Source organism: Heptranchias perlo, chromosome 29 (assembly GCF_035084215.1).
Source record: "Heptranchias perlo isolate sHepPer1 chromosome 29, sHepPer1.hap1, whole genome shotgun sequence".
NCBI classification, from domain to species: Eukaryota; Metazoa; Chordata; class Chondrichthyes; order Hexanchiformes; family Hexanchidae; genus Heptranchias; species Heptranchias perlo.
In genome coordinates, this window is record NC_090353.1 from 21932425 (window position 1) to 21955467 (window position 23043).

A 23043-nucleotide genomic window follows, 5' to 3' on the forward strand; every position below is an offset into this window, starting at 1 on the left:
CCCGTATTAATGGGTTTCCTGACCTCAAATTGAACCCCCGCCCCCTTCCTAGCTCCGTTTCAAAATTGAGCCCTTTGTGTCAAATGGGAAGAGAGGGGAGAGTGCTTGTGTTGTGGTGGAGGCCTGTGTATGTTTTGTGGAATGTAGCTGTACAGTGGCTTTTGGGAATTACAATACGGTTGTAGGCTTTTCTTTATATAATGTAAGTGCAGTGTGGCATACCTATGTGCAGTCAGGATCAGGACCCAAGCCCCAACAGCTTGCATAGAAAAGTTATTGGAGGGATTAGAAAATAAAATTGATAAATTGATGGGTAGCATATTTTTTTAAAACAGAATTGTTTCATTTTTTGTGTTTAATGAGGAGTTTTATTTTTAGGGCTATATATTGAAAGGGAAACTAAATTGGTAATTTAGAAAATTTTGAAAATAAATTGTGATTTGGATGCTTTTGTGGTGGATGCTGGCAGTTGATTGGTTACTTTTTAGTGCATGAAAAGTAAAGATATAGTAACATTTTTTTTATAGAGATATTGACCAAGACCCTCCTCTTTGGCGGCTTTGCTGCCTTAAGTGTGGTGAGGTGGGACTTCTACCCACCCAACAAATACGCCACAGAACCAAGCCTAATTTAAATTTTTTGGTAGGCTTCCAGCAGGGTGTGACATCACTTTTTCACTACTGCCCTATTTGGACACGTGACATGTGGGAAGAAATGGGTGAAGGCCAGTGAGACAAGTCCCTGCCTAATTTTCCACACCTACCTGCTCCAGAAAATCGTCCCACTTGTTTTTTGAATGTTGAGTCAATGGGACATTTGCGCCAATTGACGAGCTTTATACCCTACAGCCAAATACTTTCCCATACTATGCAAACACGTTAGCACCATGGGTACAGGCCAGATTAACTTTTAGTTATGTAGATAAATGTTTTGTACTAAAAGCAATAGATTGAGAATATATTGTGCAAACAATATTCTTGGAGTGGATTTAAGTGAACTTTAAATTCTGTCCCCTTAAAAAGGAAACACAACTTTAATAACTTTTATTTTGTGCTCTACTAACATGGGAAAAAAAACAAAAAATTACTGCTGTTTATGTGAGATTTAGAGTTTCCATTAAAATCTGCTACCTGTCACCTACTTGTGTTTGTACTTTACTTGTTTTGTTTGGGAGGGGCGAGATGAAAATTAAGGTTAATTTTCTTTGTTTTTAATCACAGTTCCAACAAACCTCAGAGCATGCCCTCTTCTCCTGTTCTGTGGTGGATGTGTTCTCACAATTGAACCAGAGTTTTGAAATCATTAAGAAGCTGGAGTGCCCTGATCCTCAGATAGTGGGACATTATATGAGAAGATTTGCCAAGGTAAAGAATGAGCTTATGCCAGGATATTGGGTGAAAAGACATGTTGCCAATTAACATAAAATTACTGTAAAGCTAAAATTCAGTTTTATTATCAATCAAAATATTTTCATATGTTGAATTCAAAGATGGAAATTGCTCTGGTAGTTTAAAAACTTTGATGCCTATTAGCCTAGATTTTGTTATTGTAGCCACAAGATTCTTGCCCGATTGGTGGCAGTACAAGCTTTGCCACTGTCTGTCTCCCAGAATGCTCACCCTCATAGATCCTCTAGGATCAGGCTCACTTGCTTGTTCATAGTGGGCTCCCGGCGATTCTTCTGGTGCTGCTGAGTCGTCTGCTTCGGGTTAGGGGGACAGAGAGGGAAATAGTTGTGGCTCTTGCTGCAGGACATCATGGGGCTGCAATAACAAAAATGTTTTTTTTTAAAAAAGTGTGCCTGGCCTAATGCAATTGATCACCCTGCAATCGGACTGGGTTTGGCAGCCCATTAAATTTAATAGCACACCTCCTCTCACCCACTGCCTTAGAAATGATGGATGCTAAGAACAAGCAGCACCTGTGTAAGTAAAATGCTTTTAATGTTCGAGTCCTTAATCAAAAGGTTGCAAGACGGTTGGTTCCAAAGTATAATGGCTTTATTAAGAAGTTATAACAAGTAACAAAGAGGTTAAAATACAAGAGTACAATCAAGGATTCTGGTAAGATCAATGTAACCTGACACAAAGTTGCTCACTTTCCAAGGCTTCGAAGTGCACTTTCGAAGGTCTTGATTAATTGAGCGTCCAGCGCTGCCCCAAGAACATTCTGAAGAACGTGTGGAAAAGCAGCCAACTTTACACAGCCTTTTAGACAATTAGCTCTTTATGGGTCTCCCATCAATCATCCCCTCTGTCCCATGGGGCTGCTATCCCACTCTAATAACTCCATCATGATTAGTGGCCTCTAGGATGGCACTAACCCCCATCTTCAAGGAAATCATAACAAAGCTAGGGATGACTTCCACTTTCTAACTGATAAACCAGGATGGAGCCAAATGCTTAATTGACAAAGGAGGCTTTCTCTTTCACAAGGTCATAAGCTTGTTTGGATAGACAGCAAGCCCTTTATTCACAGCTAAACTAACATATATATTTTACTTTAACACGAAGTTTACAATAATATAGAAAGCTTGTATAGTCCTTTTCTTACACTGCCTCCTTTTGAGCCTACAGGAGAAATCCTTTAGGCTCACACTCCAGTCCCATCTTTAGTTCAATTGTAAACAATTTTACAACACCAAGTTATAGTCCAGCAATTTTATTTTAAATTCACAAGCTTTCGGAGGCTTCCTCCTTCCTCAGGTGAACGTTGTTGGAAATGAAATCCTCGAAATGAAATCGCATTTATAAATCACAGAACAATGCTTGGTGATTACAGACAGTTTTTTCAACTGCCCGTTGCCAAGGCAATCAGTGTGTAGACAGACAGGTGTTAACTGCAAGATCTCCGAATATACAAATCACCAAAAAAAAACAGAGATAGAGAGGTAGAAACATAGAAAAGACAGCAACTGACCCGTTATATTAAAAACAGATAACATTTGTTCGCTGGTGGGGTAACGTGTAGCGTGACATGAACCCAAGATCTCGGTTGAGGCCGTCCTCATGGGTGCGGAACTTGGCTATCAATTTCTGCTCGACGATTTTGCGTTGTCGTGTGTCTCGAAGGCCGCCTTGGAGTATGCTTACCCGAAGGTCGGTGGCTGAATGTCCTTGACTGCTGAAGTGTTCCCCGACTGGGAGGGAACCCTCCTGTTTGGTGATTGTTTCGCGGTGTCCGTTCATCCGTTGTCACAGCGTCTGCATGGTCTCGCCAATGTACCATGCTCTGGGGCATCCTTTCCTGCAACGTATGAGGTAGACAACGTTGGCCGAGTCACAGGAGTATGAACCATGCACCTGGTGGGTGGTGTCCTCTCGTGTGATGGTGGTATCTGTGTCGATGATCTGGCATGTCTTGCAGAGGTTACCGTGGCAGGGTTGTGTGGTGTCGTGGACGCTGTTCTCTTGAAAGCTAGGTAATTTGCTGCGAACGATGGTCTGTTTGAGGTTGGGTGGCTGTTTAAAGGCGAGTAGTGGAGGTGTGGGGATGGCCATAGTGAGGTGTTCGTCGTCATTGATGACATGTTGAAGGCTGCGGAGAACATGGCGTAGTTTCTCCGCTCCGGGGAAGTACTGGACGACAAAGGGTACTCTGTTGGTTGCGTCCCGTGTTAGTCTCCTGAGGAGGTCTATGCGATTTTTCGCTGTGGCCCGTCGGAACTGTCGATCGATGAGTCGAGCGTCATATCCCGTTCTTACTAGGGCGTCTTTCAGCGTCTGTAGGTGTCCATCGCGTTCCTCCTCGTCTGAGCAGACCCTGTGTATTCGCAGGGCCTGTCCATAGGGGATGGCCTCTTTGACGTGGTTAGGGTGGAAGCTGGAAAAGTCGAGCATCGTGAGGTTGTCCGTGGGCTTGCGGTAGAGTGAGGTGCTGAGGTGCCCGTCTTTGATGGAGATTCGTGTGTTCAAGAAAGAAACTGATTCTGAGGAGTAGTCCATGGTGAGCTTGATGGTGGGATGGAACTTGTTGATGTTATCGTGTAGTCTCTTTAGTGATTCCTCGCCGTGGGTCCATAGAAAGAAAATGTCGTCGATGTATCTGGTGTATAGTGTTGGTTGGAGGTCCTGTGCAGTGAAGAAGTCCTGCTCGAACTTGTGCATGAAAATGTTGGCGTATTGGGGTGCGAATTTGGTCCCCATGGCTGTTCCGTGTGTTTGGGTAAAGAACTGGTTATCGAAGGTGAAGACATTGTGATCCAGGATGAAGCGGATGAGTTGTAGGATGGCGTCTGGAGATTGGCTGTTCTTGGTGTTGAGTATTGATGCTGTCGCAGCGATGCCGTCATCGTGGGGGATACTGGTGTAGAGTGCCGAGACGTCCATCGTGGTGAGAAGTGTTCCTGGTTCAACTGGTCCGTGGGTGCTGAGTTTTTGTAGGAAGTCTGTAGTGTCGCGACAGAAGCTGGGGGTTCCCTGTACGATGGGTTTCAGGATGCCCTCGATGTATCCAGAGAGGTTCTCACACAGGGTTCCGTTGCCTGATACGATAGGACGTATCAAACAGGAGGGTTCCCTCCCAGTCGGGGAACACTTCAGCAGTCAAGGACATTCAGCCACCGACCTTCGGGTAAGCGTACTCCAAGGCGGCCTTCGAGACACACGACAACGCAAAATCGTCGAGCAGAAATTGATAGCCAAGTTCCGCACCCATGAGGACGGCCTCAACCGGGATCTTGGGTTCATGTCACGCTACACGTTACCCCACCAGCGAACAAATGTTATCTGTTTTTAATATAACGGGTCAGTTGCTGTCTTTTCTATGTTTCTACCTCTCTATCTCTTTTTTTGTTTTTTTTTGGTGATTTGTATATTCGGAGACCTTGCAGGTAACACCTGTCTGTCTGCACACTGATTGCCTTGGCAACGGGCAGTTGAAAAAACTGTCTGTAATCACCAAGCATTGTTCTGTGATTTATAAATGCGATTTCATTTCGAGGATTTCATTTCCAACAACGTTCACCTGAGGAAGGAGGAAGCCTCCGAAAGCTTGTGAATTTAAAATAAAATTGCTGGACTATAACTTGGTGTTGTAAAATTGTTTACAATTGTCAACCCAGGTCCATCACCGGCATCTCCACATCATCTTTAGTTCACACCTTGGAAACGCACTACATCCATTTGCCTGTTCAGCTTTTTATACATTGAGGATACTACACAGAGCATTATGATAGCAATTACAATTAAAACAAACTGAGCAAAGATTAAAACCTGTGAGAGAATTCTAGCCCAAGGATGTTGTCCTACATCATATATAGTCTCCAACCATTTAGGTTCCCCTAGCTGTCCTATCACTTTCTATGGCCGCTTTTCGTTGTTGTAAGTCAATTAGGTGATGCTCTGATGTGACCGTCTGGTTAAGTATAGTTTTAAGACTCAGTGACAGTGGTGGAATCGGATGTCCAAACTATATAACCATCTTCTGGGCTTCCTCTTTTAAACGGATTTCAACTGAATTTCCGTAACGTTATGAACATTCACTGGGATCAGGACTGAACTTGCAATTCTTGTAGGTAGCTCGAGTGAAGTAAAATGATGGAGTTAATACAGGGCACTCTTGTTTCCCACGGCAGTGAACCAACTCCGATGTCGTCACACATTAACGACCTCTCCCCGTGTATCTGTGCCTTGCACGTCCGATTTCCATTTTTGAATACTAACAGGACATTTGGGAAGTGCTCATCTAGGGTGAAACCACAAGCCGGGACACTGTTCTGGGTGACATCACACCGACACATCTACGTGCCTTTGATCTGAGTACAGCAAGATAAATCTGGTGCTACCCAGGTTTCCCCACTCTTCGCCAATATCTTTGGATAATTAACCCATTCCTTATGTATTTCACTTTCGAGAACGCCTATGGACTCTGCTTTGAAGACCTGTATGGGCTTCTGATTGGGTGAAATGCATGGGATGGCAATAATCACAGCGAAAACCTGTCCTTTCCTCCACTCTACACAGGAATGTTTTACTGGGTATACAGATCCCAGTCACCTGACGTTTACTGTTATCAGTCCATTTATCTAGCTGTACATCAGTTATAAAAGAAGGATTTTGATTGCTCTCAACACCCTCCAACCCCTTTTGCACCTGAGACAGCATAAATACGCCTTACATACTGCACGAGATCCCTTTGGAGATCTAAGTCTTGGATGTCACTTTCGTTTATCATTTCATTAATTTTCTCCTGAGTCAGCTGAAATTTGTCAACCACCTTCTTCAAAGACACCAAAAATTGTTGCCGTTCATCCAACGACCCTGTCACTACTCTCTTCTCTCCTTTCATAAAACCCTTTAATTGTTTTTGCTTGGCTTCATCGTGTTCTCACATGCTTTCTATATCTATTCTGTTCTAAGCGGCCATTCCTGCAGTAGCCCCTATACCTAACCACTCGGCTACTTCCCATTTTCCTCCCTCTCTAATGGGGGCTGTGGTTTTATTTTTTTGGACTCTATCTATACCTCAACCTGAATTTCTCTCCATAAACTGTCTAAGTTTCTCGGACAACATCTATTGATAGAGTCTCTCTTAAGTTTCATCTCACAAACCTGATAGCAAAGAACAGGGAAGATTTAAAATCTCACATCGTTATATAGGGTTTGATATGTTTTGAACACCAATAAACCATTGCTGGGGCTCTTGTCCCCAACTGGGCATCCTGTAGAGGCCGATTGGGTGGTGGCCTCTGACATTCTTGATTACCTTAAAGCAGAAGGACCAGGATTACACCACACTGGCCCCTCTAGGTACGCACCCAGCGGTCGCTCCCAAACCTGAGGGAAATTGAGAGAGCTAGTCATTGCCCATGTCCCATTAGGGAATGCAGATGTGTTCTTAGTATCACCCATACAGGGTCTGCCAAAAGGCCCAATGTCACTGTCTTTACTGGTGGTTGCACTCATCCGATACCACTTGATAATAGTTGATTATTTTCCCTCACCGATACATGTACAGTCAATCAAAGCCCTTTCCCTGCTAGTACATATGTCAAATAGTCCAGTTTTGACCCTGGCCTAGCCTCCTTGGTGGTATAATTCGTGACGACACAGTCCCATCTATCCTGAGGGCGTCCGGCTTTACCAAGGGGCAAGGCACAGCCCAACACGATAGCTAGCAATAGGTTCGTGGTTCAACCTTGGTAATATGTAATATACCTACAAAATGTAACATATGCTCTTGGTTTATATCTGACATTATTTAATTATCGCAAGCTTCAAATATATAATCGCTTGACTAAAGCGCTACTTCTATATTACTAATGTTCAAAGAATGATTCCTTTGGCCATAACAAATCCAGAAAAACAGATTCAAAAAAACAAATGTGTGAAAGATATCGCCCAGCTTCTCTGTCCCATCTCTCTCTCTCTCTCTCTCGAGCTCGCAGCCTGTCAGAAATTAACCCTGTCTATCCCACACACATCTCTCGCTCCTTCTCTCTGTAACTGCAAGTACGCATCTCTAGTCGTAAATTATCCCATTCTGACTCTATGTCAAACAACTTTAGATGGACCGTATAATGTGACTACCCCATCCTTTATTTCTGCTGTGTATTTACAAGCTGTTTTTGTTCACATAGAGACAGCACCTCGTCTCCCCCAGCATCACCCTCTTACTAAATGCCCAGATGCAATGCAAGTTAGGATAATTGACTACATTTAGATTTCAAGATCTTCGGACCCCCAATCCTCATCATCCTCTGTTATCAAAGGCTCATCAGACTCATAACCTAGGAATGTCCTTGTGGAGGCGGTGTCGTCCTCCTCAACTTGCACATTGTCATCATTCATAAGCCATGAAACAATTATAAGAATCATGGAATGTACCCTTCCGGTCTCCTGTCCCTACCACTTATTTATCTAGTTAATATGTACCCATCTATCCTTTTTATCAGTCTGAATTTTGTACACATTATTACTCTATTTGTCTATTATGGAGAAGGGTCCTTCAAATTTCTTTGCCCACTTTCCTGTGACATTATTCAGTTTCACCATCACCTTATCCCCCACTTCAAGACCCTTTACATAAGGACCAAACTTGTGCCAGCAATTATTATTGTAGCTAATTGATAGGGCGGAACTTACGGTACACCTGTTGTAAATGGGCGCGTAACTGCTCCATATACGTGTCCATGGTTACGCTCTCGTGTTGTGGTCTGGCGAGGGCGCTGCCTAGCCAAAGCTTTGGCAACAGCATCCGGCGTCCAGTCATGACCTCGAGTGGAGTATGTCCCATCACTCGGGAGGGGGTACCCCGAATTGCCATCAATATAAGCGGCAATACAACATCCCAAGTCTTACCAGCCTTTCCCACTGCCTTGATAACTCGCTGCTTAAGGGTGCGATTTGTACGCTCAACCATCCCAGCTGCCTGAGGGTTATATGGAATGTGGAATTTTTGCCTGATTCCTAGGAGCCTTAATGCCTCTTTCATGACCTGACCACTGAAATGACTCCCTTGATCAGATTCAATTGCAATTGGCAATCCCCAGCAAGTGAAAACATGCTTAATAAGTACCTTTGCAGTTTGGGTGGCAGTGGCACGTCTGACAGGGATACCCTCAACCCAATTAGAAAAGCAACTTCTGTAATTCCTGTCGTAACATTCCGATTGTAATGTACTCATTATCCCCAAGGGACTTGTCAGGCGTTTCCTTAGCCATTACCTCTCTTTGTCCCCCTACTGTCCTAACTGGTCAGAGGCGGGACATATGTCCTTTTCTTCCACAATTCCAACATTCTGTTTTCCTTCCTTGCCCTCTATTGCTGCCTGTGGTCAATAGCCCCTTGTATCATATTGACTTTCACTTTTCTTTCCTTACTTTGTTCATATTTCCTATCCATCCAGGCCAGAACCCATTCCTCGGTTTGCGAGGTGGGATCATGTATGTCCCTAGTTATCTTGTACAACTCACTACAAGCGCCCATGATTGCCCCCAGCCACCTGCGCAGTTCTGGCCCGCCCAAGGTGTTCCGTTCTGGTACAGTGGGTCCAACTGTGAACACATGCTTATAATGATTCCATTGCCATACGGCAAAAACGCGGGGCGGCTCCTCTTTCTTTTGTTTCCAATCATCAGGACTTGCATAGCAGCCGGACCTCCATTGTCTTCTGTCCCCACTGCTTTCCAGACTGCAGCTACAGTATCCACCCATTTCTGCCTGCCTTCTCGAATCCCAGCTAGCAGACACTTGAATACCTCAGGGCTACAGGCGTATAGTATCATTTACACCTTCTCTCTCTCATCACAGTCATTCAATTGCACAGTTTGATCTATTGCTGCTATTGAAACTCGTGGGTCTTTTCTGACTTTTGTTTTAGGAATAGCTTTTACTAGTTCCTGTAATTTCATACCCATATAGGGCGTGTCCATGGTCTGTGTCACTTCCCCTTCAGCGTTTGCAGCATCTACACCTGCATTTGCATTGCATTTCCATTGTGTGGTAGCAGGGCTTCCCCCACGGCCCTAACACTCCCGATCTCTCGTTTGATCGTATGTTTGGGGGCCATTCCAGCTTATCAGGTCCCTCGGACCTCAATCATGATGATGATCTCGGTCGTCATCCGCTTTCCAGTAAATGCTCTGCGCTTTCTGCAAGTTCATCCCAGTCTATACCTTTGTTCCCACTATCATTTCCCTCAGCTACACGACACTGACCTATGACATGTACCATCCCCCTGTGGGATTTCAGCAGTTGTTTAAGCTTTTCTATCTCTTTATTACATCTATTGTGATCAGGCTCCTTTTGGGCTGCCTCTTTTTTTTCGTCATAATGTCAGTTATAGTTTTAGTGGCTGCAGTCAATTCATTTGTTTTAGCCTTTGATTTTTCTAACATATATCTAAGTTCCTCTAACTCTGTCTGTCTTTGAGTAGCCTCGTGCATTTTGCTTGCTACCTGTGTTTGAAAAAATGCCACTGATCCCTGCAGCATCTCTGTAAATTTTCTATTTTCATTGTCAGTCTTGCTATGCTCTTCCCTCATTTCCTGTGCTTTATCTTTCAGAATTTTATTCTCAGTCTGAACTGCCTGCAGTTTGACCCTTAGCCTTTCTACCTCCTGAAGCTGAAACAGCAGCTTCCCTTATTTCCAGCCATCACCTTTGATCCTTTTTTCCTTAGTTAACTCTTTCACTCAATTCTCAACCTCCCTCAAATTCTGGCAGTTTTTAACTAAGAAAGCACAAGTTCCTAGTTTCTCCTGAATATATTTTTTTTGTCTTATCCACCAGTGTTGTTTTTACTGGTGGCTCTTCAATCTTCATGGAATTATCAATCTCCTCTGCCGTGGCTAAACACACCCCTTTTTTAAAAAAAAAATTAAAATGAACAGTGAGTCCCTGCGAGGATATCTCTTGCCACGTTACCAACTCACCCCTCAAAAACCGTGAGCACCAGCTCACCATGTGATTAGCACGTTAAACAACTCTTCTCAAAGCAGTTAAACACTGGTGCCTTCTTTGGTTATCGGTGTGAAAGGGAGGTGTCCTTCCTGAATAGGGAGTTTTGCACCGTCCCAAGGCATGCGCATATCATCATGAGATGCGAAGGAAGGGTAAGGAGGCAGCAACCCCACACCACAGGGAGGATGATTGATGGAAAACTCATACAGAGCTCTTTGTGTTTAAACCATATATAAGAAAGGTGCTTTCCGATAACTGGTCAGAATTCTCAAGGCAGACCTGGCTGTCTGACTATCAAGGTCATCAGGGTGCACACCGAGGTTTTGGTGAGTGACCGAATTGTATCAGGTTGTATTTAGAATCATAGAGAGTTACGGCACAAAAGGAGGCCATTCGGCCCATCATGTCCATGCCGGCTGAATAAAAGTTATCCAGCTTAATCCCACATTCCAGCACTTGGTCCGTAGCACTGTAGGTTACGGCACTTCAAGTGCACATGCAAGTACTTTTTAAATGAGTTGAGGGTTTCTGCCTCTACCTCCCTTTCAAGCATTTCAAGCATTGAGTTCCAGACCCCCACCACCCTCTTGGTGAAAATATTTCTCCTCAGCTCTCCTCTAATCCTTCTACCAATTACTTTAAATCTATGCCCCCTGGTCACTGACCCCTCTGCTAAGGGAAATAGGTCCTTCCTATCCACTCTATCTAGGCCCTTCATAATTTTATACACCTCAATTAAATCACCCCTCAGCCTCCTCTGTTCCAATGAAAACAACCCCAGCCTATCCAATCTTGCCTCATAGCTAAAATTCTCCAGTCTGGGCAACATCCTCGTAAATCTCATAAGTATCCCGTATGCCTTTTTGACCACTTTATCTACCTATCCTGCTACCTTCAGGGATCTGTGTAGTCCAATGTCCCTCTGTTCCTTTACACCTCTCAGTATCCTCCCATTTATTTTGTATTCACTTGTCTTGTTTGCGCTCCCCAAATGCATTACCTCACGCTTCTCCGGATTGAATTCCATTTGCCACTTTTCTGTCCACCTGACCAGTCCATTGATATCTTCCTGCAGTCTACAGCTTTTCTCCTCACTATCAACCAAATGGCCAATTTTTGTATTATCGGCAAACTTTTTAATCATGCCCCTTTTATTTAGGTCTAAATCATTAATATATACCACAAAAAGCAAGGGACCTAGTACTGAACCCTATAGAACCCCACTGGAAACAGTTACAAAACACCCGTCAACCATTACCCTTTGCTTCCTGCCACTGAACCAATTTTGGATCCAACTTGCCACTTTCCCGTGGATCCCATGGGCTTTTACTTTCCTGACCAGTCTGCCATGTGGGACCTACCCTCATCGACCCTCCTTGTTACCGCCTCAAAAAATTCAGTCAAGTTAGTCAGACACAATCTTCCCTTAACAAATCCATGCTGCCTGTCCTTGATTAATCCGTGCCTTTCTAAATGACGATTTGTACCGTCCCTCAGAATTGTTTCCAATAATTTGTCCACCACCAAGGTAAGGCTGACTGGCCTGTAATTACTCAGTCTATCCTTTTCTCCCTTCTTAAACAATGGTACAACATTAGCAGTCCTCCAATCCTCTGGCACCACACCTGTAGCCAGAGAAGGTTGGAAAATAATGGTCAGAGCCTCCGCTATTTCCTCTCTTGCTTCTCTTAACAGCCTGGGATATATTTCATCCGTACCTGGCGATTTATCTACTTTCAAAGATGCTAATCCCCTTAATATTTCCTCCTTCACTATGCTTATCCCATGCAATATTTCATACTCCTCCTCCTTAACTACAATGTCTGCATCGTCGCCCTCTTTTCTGAAGACAGACGCAAAGTATTCATTAAGAACCATATCCACATCTTCTGCCTCCACACATAGATTCCCTTTTTGGTCTTTAATAGGCCCTACTCTTTCCTTAGTTATCCTCTTGCTCTTTATGTATTTATAAAATGTCTTTGGGTTTTCCTTGACTTTACTTTATCAGTATTTCCTCATGCCCTCTCTTTGCTTTCCTAATCTCCTTTTTAACTTCACCCCTGCACTTCCTATTCTCCGCTAGGCTTTCTGCAGTATTGAGCTTTCGGTGTCGGACATAAACTTCCCTTTTTTGCCTTATCTTACCCTTTATTAATAGGGGATTCAATTGTAAGGGGAACAGATAGGCGTTTCTGCGGCCGCAAACGTGATTCCAGGATGGTATGTTGCCTCCCTGGTGCTGTGGTCAAGGATGTCATGGAGCGGCTGCAGGGCATTCTGGAGGGGGAGGGTGAACAGCCAGTAATCGTGATCCATGTCGGTACCAATGACATAGGTTTAAAAAAAAAGGGATGAGGTCCTGCAAGGCGAATTTAAGGTGTTAAGAGATAAATTGAAAAGCAGGACCTCAAAGGTAGTAATCTCAGGATTGCTACCAGTGCCACATGCTAGTAAGTATATAAGAACATAAGAAATAGGAGCAGGAGTAGGCCAATCGGCCCTTCGAGCCTGCTCCGCCATTTAATAAGATCATGGCTGATCTGATCCTAACCTCAAATCTAAATTCATGTCCAATTTCCTGCCTGCTCCCCGTAACCCCTAATTCCCTTTACTTCTAGGAAACTGTCTATTTCTGCTTTGAATTTATTCAATGATGTAGCTTCCATAGCTTCCTGGGGCAGCAAATTCCACAGACCTACCACCCTCTGAGTGAAGAAGTTTCCCCTCATCTCAGTTTTGAAGGAGCAGCCCCTTATTCTAAGATTATGCCCCCTAGCTCTAGTTTCACCCATCCTTGGGAACATCCTCACCGCATCCACCCGATCAAGCCCCTTCACAATCTTATATGTTTCAATAAGATCGCCTCTCATTCTTCTGAACTCCAATGAGTAGAGTCCCAATCTACTCAACCTCTCCTCATATGTCCGCCCCCTCATCCCCGGGATTAACCGAGTGAACCTTCTTTGTACTGCCTCGAGAGCAAGTATGTCTTTTCTTAAGTATGGAGACCAAAACTGTATGCAGTATTCCAGGTGCGGTCTCACCAATACCCTATATAACTGCAGCAATACCTCCCTGTTTTTATATTCTATCCCCCAGCAATAAAAGCCAACATTCCATTGGCCTTTTTGATCACCTACTGCACCTGCATACTAACTTTTTGATTTTCTTGCACTAGGACCCCCAGATCCCTTTCCACTGCAGTACTTTCCAGTCTCTTGCCATCAAGATAATAACTTGCTCTCTGTTTTTTCCTGCCAAAGTGCATAACCTCACATTTTCCAATATTGTATTGCATCTGCCAAATCTCCGCCCACTCACCCAGCCTGTCTTTATCCCCCTGCAGGTTTTTTATGTCCTCCTCACTCTCTACTTTCCCTCCCATCTTTGTATCATCTGCAAACTTTGATATGTTACACTCGGTCCCCTCCTCCAAATCATTAATATAGATTGTAAAGAGTTGGGGACCCAGCACCGACCAGATGAATGCGTGGCTGTAGGGATGGTGTAGGAAGGAGAGATTTAGATTCCTGGGACGGTGGGACCTGTACAAGCGGGACGGGTTACACCCGAGCAGGACCGGGACCGATGTCCTCACGGGGGTGTTTGCTAGTGCTGTTGGGGAAGGTTTAAACTAGATTGGCAGGGGGATGGGAACCTGAGCAGGGAGGCAGAGGAGGGGGAAACAAGGATAGAAACAAAAGACAGAAAGGGAAGAAGCAATAGTGGAAGGCAGAGAAAACAAGAGCGAAAAACAAACAGGGCCATGGTGCAAAATAAAACTATGACGACTTGAAATCTTAAAAAGACAAGTCTAAAGGCATTGTGTCTTAATGCGCAGAGCACTCACAATAAGCTAGATGAATTAACAGCGCAGATAGATATTAACGGTTATGATATAGTTGCGATTACGGAGACATGGCTGCAGGGTGACCAAGGATGGGAACTGAACATCCAGAGGTATTCAGTATTTAGGAAGGACGGGCAAAAGGGGAAAGGAGGTGGGGTAGCGTTGTTAGTAAAGGAGGAAATCAATGCAATAGTGAGGAAGGATATTGGCTTGGAAAATCACTATGTGGAATCTGTATGGGTGGAGCTAAGAAACACCAAGGGGCAGAAAACGTTGGTGGAGGTTGTCTATAGGCCCCCAAACAGTAGTGGAGATGTAGGGGAGGGCATTAAACAGGAAATTAGAGACGCATGCAAGAAGGGTACAACTATAATCACGGATGACTTTAATCTACATATAGATTGGTCAAACCAAATTAGCAATAATACTGTGGGGGAGGAATTCCTGGAGTGTGTACATGATGGTTTTCTAGACCAATACGTTGAGGAACCAACTAGAGAACAGGTAATCCTAGACTGGGTATTGTGCAATGAGAAAGGATTAATTAACAGTCTTGTTGTGCGGGGTCCCTTAGGGAAGAGCGACCATAACATGATAGAATTCCTCATTAAAATGGAGAGTGAAGTAGTTGAATCTAAAACTAGGGTCCTGAATTTAAATAAAGGAAATTACGAAAGTATGAGGTACAAGTTGGCTATGATAGATTGGGGAACTTTACTAAAAGGGATGATGGTGGATAGGCAATAGCTAATATTTAAAGAATGTGTGCAGGAATTACAACAATTATTCATTCCTGTCTGGCGCAAAAATAGAACAGGAAAGGTGGTTCAACCATGGCTTACAAAAGAAATTAGGGATAGTATTAGATCCAAAGAGGAGACATATAAAATTGCCAGAAAAAGCAGCAAGCCTGAGGATTGGGAGCAGTTCAGAATTCAGCAAAGGAGGACAAAGGGACTGATTAAGAGGGAAAAAATAGAGTATGGGAGTAAACTATCAGGGAACATAAAAACTGACTAAAAGCTTCTATAAATATGTCAAAAGAAAAAGATTAGAGGAGACAAATGTAGGTCCCTTACAGTCAGAAATGGGGGAAATTATAATGGGGAACAAAGAAATGGCAGAACAATTAAACACATACTTTAGTTCTGCCTTCACAAAGGAGAACACAAGTAACCTCCCAGAAATGTAAGGGAACCAAGGGTCTAGTGAGAGGGAAGAACTGAAGGAAACCAGTATTAGTAAAAAAAATAGTGCTAGGGAAATTAATGGGGCTAAAGGCTGACAAATCCCCAGGGCCTGATAATCTACATCCCAGAGTACTAAAGGAAGTGGCCCTGGAAATAGTGGATGCATTGGTGATCATCTTCCAAAATTCTATAGACTCTGGAACAGTTCCTATAGTTTAGAGCGTGGCAAATGTAACCCCACTATTTAAAAAAGGAGGGAGAGAAAAAACAGGGAATTACAGACCAGTTAGCCTACCATCAGTAGTGGGGAAAATGCTAGAGTCTATTATAAAAGATGTGATAACAGAACACTTGGAAGGCATTAACGGGATTGGACAAAGGGAAATCATGCTTAACAAATCTACTGGAGTTTTTTGAGGATGTAACTAGTAGGATAGGGGAGAACCAGTGGATGTGATGTACTTGGATTTTCAGAAGGTTTTTGATAAGGTCCCACACAAGAGGTAAGTGTGCAAAATTAAAGCACATGGGATTGGGGGGAATATACTGGCATGGATTGAGAATTGGTTGACAGACAGGAAACAGAGAGTAGGAATAAACGGGTCTTTTTCCGGGTGGCGGGCAGTGACTAGTGGGGTACCGCAGGGATCAGTGCTTGGGCCCAAGCTATTCACAATATATATCAATGATTTGGATGAGGGAACTAAATGTAACATTTTCAAGTTTGCAGACGACACAAAGCTGGGGTGGAATGTGAGCTATGAGGAGGATGCAAAGAGGTTCCAATGTGATTTAGACAAGTTGGGTGAGTGGGCAAGAACATGGCAGATGCAGTATAACGTGGATAAATGTGAGGTTATCCACTTTGGTTGCAAAAACAGAAAGGCAGATTATTATCTGAATGGTGATAGATTGGGAAAAGGGGAGATGCAACGAGACCTGGGTGTCCTTGTACACCAGTCACTGAAAGTGAGCATTCAGGTGCAGCAAGCAGTTAGGAAGGCGAATGGTATATTGACCTTCACTGCAAGAGGATTTGAATACAGGAGCAAGGATGTCTTACTGCAGTTATACAGAGCCTTGGTGAGACCACATCTGAAGTATTGTGTGCAGTTTTGGTCTCCTTGTCTGAGGAAGGATGTCCTTGCCATGGAGGGAGTGCAACGAAGGTTTACCAGACTGATTCCTAGGATGGCAGCACTGACGTATGAGGAGAGATTGGGTCGACTAGGCCTATATTCACTAGAGTTTAGAAGAATGAGAGGTAACCTCATTGAAACATATAAAATTCTAACAGGACTAGACGGACTAGATGCAGGGAGGATGTTCCCGATGGCTGTGGAGTCCAGAACCAGGGGTCGCAGTCTCAGGATACGGGGTATGCCATTTAGAACTGAGATGAGGAGAAATTTCTTCACTCAGAATTCTCTACCACAGAAGGCAGTGGAGGCCAAGTCATTAGATGTATTCAAGAAGGAGATAGATATATTTCTTTATGCTAAAGGGATCAAGGGATATGGGGAAAAAACAGGAACAAGATACTGAGTTAGATGATCAGCCATGATCGTTTTGAATGGCGGAGCAAGCCCGAAGGGCCGAATGGCCTACTCTTGCTCCTATTTTCTATGTTTCTATATATACTCCTTGATATCCAGGGGGCTCTAGATTTGGCATTCCCATCCTTTTTCTTTGTGGGAAAATATTTGCTCTGAACCCTCACTCTCTCCCCATTGAATGCCTCCCACTGTTCTGACACTGATTTACCTTAAAGTAGCTGTTTCCAGTCCACTTTTGCTAAATCACTTATCAGCTTAGCTTAGTAAAATTTGCCTTTCCCCAATTGAAAATTGTCTACCTAGTGTTGTATTCTTGTATGTTAATCTCTTACTAATTTGTTGTAACTTCTTAATAAAGCCATTGTACTTTGGAACAAAACCACTTCACAGTCTTAATTGGGATTATTAAGTAAAAGGCATTTTACTTACATTATCCTTTCATTTAAATGTATCAAATGTGGATGGACATATTCAACATTCATTGTCACTTCCAGATGAAAATCCCTGAAATGGCAACAGGTGCTGTGTCGCTGGTGGAACAGCTCCCTGGGTGGAAAAAAAAGTAGGAAAACCTAGGCCATTATGTCTGGAAACCTCGTAAAAAGCCGTGATATATAGAATCATAGAATCATAGACGTTTACAACATGGGAACAGGCCCTTCTGCCCAACATGTCCATGTCGCCCAGTTTATACCACTAAGCTAGTCCCAATTGCCTGCACTTGGCCCATATCCCTCTATACCCATCTTACCCATGTAACTGTCCAAATACTTTTTAAAAGACAAAATTGTACCCGCCTCTACTACTGACTCTGGCAGCTCGTTCCAGACACTCACCACCCTTTGAGTGAAAAAATTGCCCCTCTGGACCCTTTTGTATCTCTCCCCTCTCACCTTAAATCTATGTCCCCTCGTTATAGACTCCCCTACCTTTGGGAAAAGATTTTGACTATCTACCTTATCTATGCCCCTCATTATTTTATAGACTTCTATAAGATCACCCCTCAACCTTCTACTCTCCAGGGAAAAAAGTCTCAGTCTATCCAACCTCTCCCTATAAGTCAAACCATCAAGTCCCGGTAGCATCCTAGTAAATCTTTTCTGCACTCTTTCTAGTTTAATAATATCCTTTCTATAATAGGGTGACCAGAACTGTACACAGTATTCCAAGTGTGGCCTTACTAATGTCTTGTACAACTTCAACAAGACATCCCAACTTCTGTATTCAATGTTCTGACCAATGAAACCAAGCATGCTGAATGCCTTCTTCACCACCCTATCCACCTGTGACTCCACTTTCAAGGAGCTATGAACCTGTACTCCTAGATCTCTTTGTTCTATAACTCTCCCCAACGCCCTACCATTAACGGAGTAGGTCCTGGCCCGATTCGATCTACCAAAATGCATCACCTCACATTTATCTAAATTAAACTCCATCTGCCATTCATCGGCCCACTGGCCCAATTTATCAAGATCCCGTTGCAATCCTAGATAACCTTCTTCACTGTCCACAATGCCACCAATCTTGGTGTCTTCTGCAAACTTATTAACCATGCCTCCTAAATTCTCATCCAAATCATTAATATAAATAACAAATAACAGCGGACCCAGCACCGATCCCTGAGGCACACCGCTGGTCACAGGCCTCCAGTTTGAAAAACAACCCTCTACAACCACCCTCTGTCTTCTGTCGTCAATCCAATTTTGTATCCAATTGGCTACCTCACCTTGGATCCCGTGAGATTTAACCTTATGTAACAACCTACCATGCGGTACCTTGTCAAATGCTTTGCTGAAGTCCATGTAGACCACGTCTACTGCACAGCCCTCATCTATCTTCTTGGTTACCCCTTCAAAAAACTCAATCAAATTCGTGAGACATGATTTTCCTCTTACAAAACCATGCTGACTGTTCCTAATCAGTCCCGGCCTCTCCAAATGCCTGTAGATCCTGTCTCTCAGAATACCCTATAACAACTTACCCACTACAGATGTCAGGCTCACCGGTCTGTAGTTCCCAGGCTTTTCCCTGCCGCCCTTCTTAAACAAAGGCACAACATTTGCTACCCTCCAAACTTCAGGCACCTCACCTGTAGCTGTCGATGATTCAAATATGATTTCCTTCATTAATGTGGCACTCATAAAGAATGAGCGTTCCAACAGAGCATTGTGCTGTGTTTGAGATCTAGAATTGCCCTACTCTGAACATAAAGAAAAGGCAAAAACTGTCTCATTGAGGTTTGCTGGAGTGAACACATGATACTTTAATGTAACTTTAATGTAACTTAGCTTTTTTTAATATCCTTATAGCAAAAATATGGGGCAGATATGATATTTAGCCAGGAAAATGATAAGAAACTTTGAATAAGTTGCACACTGGCTCAGCATTTCAATATCTGCCATCTTTTTGTCATTCTTTCCATGATTTAAAAAAAAGACAAACTTGTTTCTCACAAAATGATTTTCTTTTGCAGACTATCAGCAATGTGCTACTGCAGTATGCCGAGATAATAGCTAAGGATTATGCATCATACTGTTCAAAGGAGAAAGTGGTAACTATTACTCCATATATACATAAATATATATATATATATATATATTTACTCTAGCACACAAGCACCCTATAAGAATATTGTTATTAGATTCAAATAATGCTGGTAACATACAGCAGTTCTGTTAGCATCTGTAAAGAAAAAAAGGTAGGTTAATATTTTGGTTGCAGAACCTTTGTTGGAACTGATGGAGGGTTTTCACCCAAAATGTTAACTTGTGTTTACTCTTTACAGATAATAACAGATTTGATATGCATTTCCAACATTTCTATGTTTATTTCGTTCCAGTATTTGCAGTTTTTTTTTTCTATCTCTCATTTCTTGCCAATCCCGTTTGCATAGGTGCAGATGTCATATGTTACTATTCCACAAGGAACAATTTCGTTCCTTTTGGAAGTCTTATCATAGTATCATAGAAATTTACGGCACAGGAGGGGAGGCCATTCAGCCCACCGTGTCTGTGCCGGCCGAAGAAGAGCTATCAGCCTAATCCCACTTTCCAGCATTTGGTCCATAGCCTTGTAGGTTATGGCACTTCAAGTGCATATCCAAGTACTTTTTAAATGCAATGAGGGTTTCTGCCTCTACCACCCTTTCAGGCAGTGAGTTCCAGACCCCTACCACCCTCTGGGTGATATAATTTCTCCTCAGCTCCCCTCTTATCCTTCTACCAATTACTTTAAAGCCCCCTGGTTATTGACCTCGCTGCTAAGGGAAATAGGTCCTTCCTATCCACTTTATCTAGGCCCCTCATAATTTTATACATCTCAATTAAATCTCCCCTCGGCTCCTCTGTTCCAAAGAAAACAACCCCAGCCTATCTAATCTTTCCTAATAGCTGAAATTCTCCAGTCCTGGCAAAATCCTTATAAATCTCCTCTGTAACCTCTCTAGTGCCATCTCATCTTTCCTGTAATGTGACCAGAACTGTACGCAGTACACAAACTGTGGCCTAACTAGTCTTTTATGCAGTTCTAGCATAACCTCCCTGCTCTTATATTCTATGCCTCGGCTAATCAAGGAAAATTTAAAGTTTATCGAATGCCTTCTTAACCACCTCATCTACCGGTCCTGCGACTTTCTGGGATCTGTGGACATGCACTCCAAGGTCCCTCTGTTCCTCTACACCTCTCAGTATTCTCCTATTTATTGTGTATCCCCTTGACTTGTTTGTACTCCACAAAATGCATTATCTCACACTTCTCCGGATTGAATTCCATTTGCCACTTTTCTGCCTGCCTGAGCAGTCCATTGATGTCTTCCTGCAGTCTACAGCTTTCCTCCTCACTATCAACCACACGGCCAATTTTTGTATCATCTGCAAGCTTCTTAATCATGCCCCCTACATTCAATTCTAAATGATAATATATACGATAAAAAGCAAGGGACCTAGTACTGAGCCCTGTGCAACCCCACTGGAAACAGTCTTCCAGTCACAAAAACACCCGGCGACCATTACCCTTTGCTTCCTGCCACTGAGCCAATTTTGGATCCAACTTGCCACTTTCCCTTGGATCCCATGGGCTTTTACTTTTTTAACCAGTCTTCCACGTGGGACCTTGTCAAAAGCCTTGCTAAAATCTATGTAGACTACATCAAATACGTTACCCTCATCGATCCTCCTTGTTACCTCCTCAAAAAAATTCAGTCAAGTTAGTCAGACACGACCTTCCCTTAACAAGTCCATGCTGATTGTCCTTGATCTTAATCTCTCTTTTTGATCTGCATGCACAAATAAGTCCCATGCACACCACACTGCTCCTTGTCTAAGTCTTCTGTCATTTATGGGCAGATGTCCCTCAGTGCCTTACTGTACCTTTGTACCTCTTAAGCCTGCCTTCCCTTTTTATTATTCCTGTGATTTTCTTACCTGTTTCTACCTTCATTTTTTTATGTCTGTTTAATATTCTCCACTCAGCGAATGAATGTATGATGATAATAAAAGCTTCTACTGCATGACAAAATGGAAGTGTTGCAAATTAGTCACGAGAATTTTAAAAAAATAAGAAATCCCTACATTCCTCGTTTGCCAGTTTACAAAATTCAACAGCAAAAACTTGGTGAAAATTCTCTTGGGAGCCATTATGTGCTAGGGAAACAAACATTTTAAAAGTTACAAAAAGGTTAACCATCAAACATTGTTTCAGGAATGAAAAATGTAGATGGCTATGGGAAATCTATGACTCACTCATTGGCATCCCAGTACAATTTCACTAAGCGTTTTGTGCACCCAGCAATGATCAAGAAGAATCTAATAACGCAGACCCCATTATTCTGTTTGTCTTCAACAACACTCTAGTGTTCTGTCATCTCATATTTAAAAAGGAAACAAAATTTAGTACTTGACTAGATACAGATCCTAATTGTTTTACTCCTTGTAAGACAAAAATGTAGATAAGAAACGGGGCTAAGGAATCCAGGCTCCTCTTTAGAAAATTATCTGTTTAATTGTGGTGCAGGAGTTACATGGTTACTTGTGAGTGGCTGTACCCGTATAAGAATGTTATCCCTTTATGGGTTTTGCCAAGAATTTGTCTTGTGATATTGTCCTGAAAATAACAATTTATATTTTTATACAAGTTTTATTATTTTTCTTTGCTTGTTAGGTGTCTGATATATTTGCCTGTGATATTCCCTTAAAATTACTGTCACTATTTGCTAGTCATTAATTGTTCAATCCTTCAGAAATGCATACTAATTTTATAAATTTTTACATATATCATTCAATAGAATTTTAGGATGCTTTTTGACATAATTAATGTTTGTAATTATGAATTATGGCAAATAAAAATGATTACTGTATAAGCCTTTAAAATATATTAAATTTAGTTTCATATTCATTTATATAAATGTTAATTTTTAACATTTCTTTTCAATTGAAAGTAAAAGGCTGTAACTATAAAAATAATTACTGATAATATCATGTTAACCCTTTTGTAGCCGTGTATCCTGATGAACAACATCCAACAGCTTCGAGTGCAACTGGAGAAGATGTTTGAAGCGATGGGAGGAAAAGATGTAAGACCCTGAAATTCTCCATTTATTTTTACTTTTAAATGTTTTGGAGTTAATAATTTATGGAATTATGTTAATAATTTTGGCCCTGAATTTCCTTGATGTCTGTAGCACATTTATAGTGCCAGAAAATAATGCCATTCACTAGCTAGGGGGGCAGCATGGAAATTTCCTAGGTAAGAAAATTTGCATATGAGCAGGTGTTAGTTCTGGAATAATTCACATGTATAATGAGTGTAAACAGCTGAAATTTGAGTGCCATTTTGGTGCGACTCTGCATCTTTCTGTCTTCAGCACAACTCTACGACACTGACAGGTAAGGTTGTACCAAGTGTTTTCCCTCTTAGTTCTGCTCATCTCTCCATGGCGACTCCAACCCACATTTTTATTCTATGTTGGCAGCAACATGGCAATACAGGCCCATTAGGCAAGCAGGTAGAAGAGGTGGGAGCAGGAGAATGGTGAAGTTCTAGGT

General features: G+C 42.6%; 1 protein-coding gene across 1 annotated transcript in view; it reads left to right on the forward strand.

Moving 5' to 3' along the window:
• unc13a (unc-13 homolog A (C. elegans)) overlaps nt 1–23043 on the forward strand; it is a 340969-nt gene that overhangs the window by 275350 nt on the left and 42576 nt on the right. Inside the window, exons 31-33 of the mRNA XM_067968623.1 lie at nt 1221–1364; nt 19476–19553; nt 22494–22571. Of these exons, the coding sequence (XP_067824724.1) occupies nt 1221–1364; nt 19476–19553; nt 22494–22571 (300 nt within the window). The remainder of the gene's footprint in view (nt 1–1220; nt 1365–19475; nt 19554–22493; nt 22572–23043) is intronic.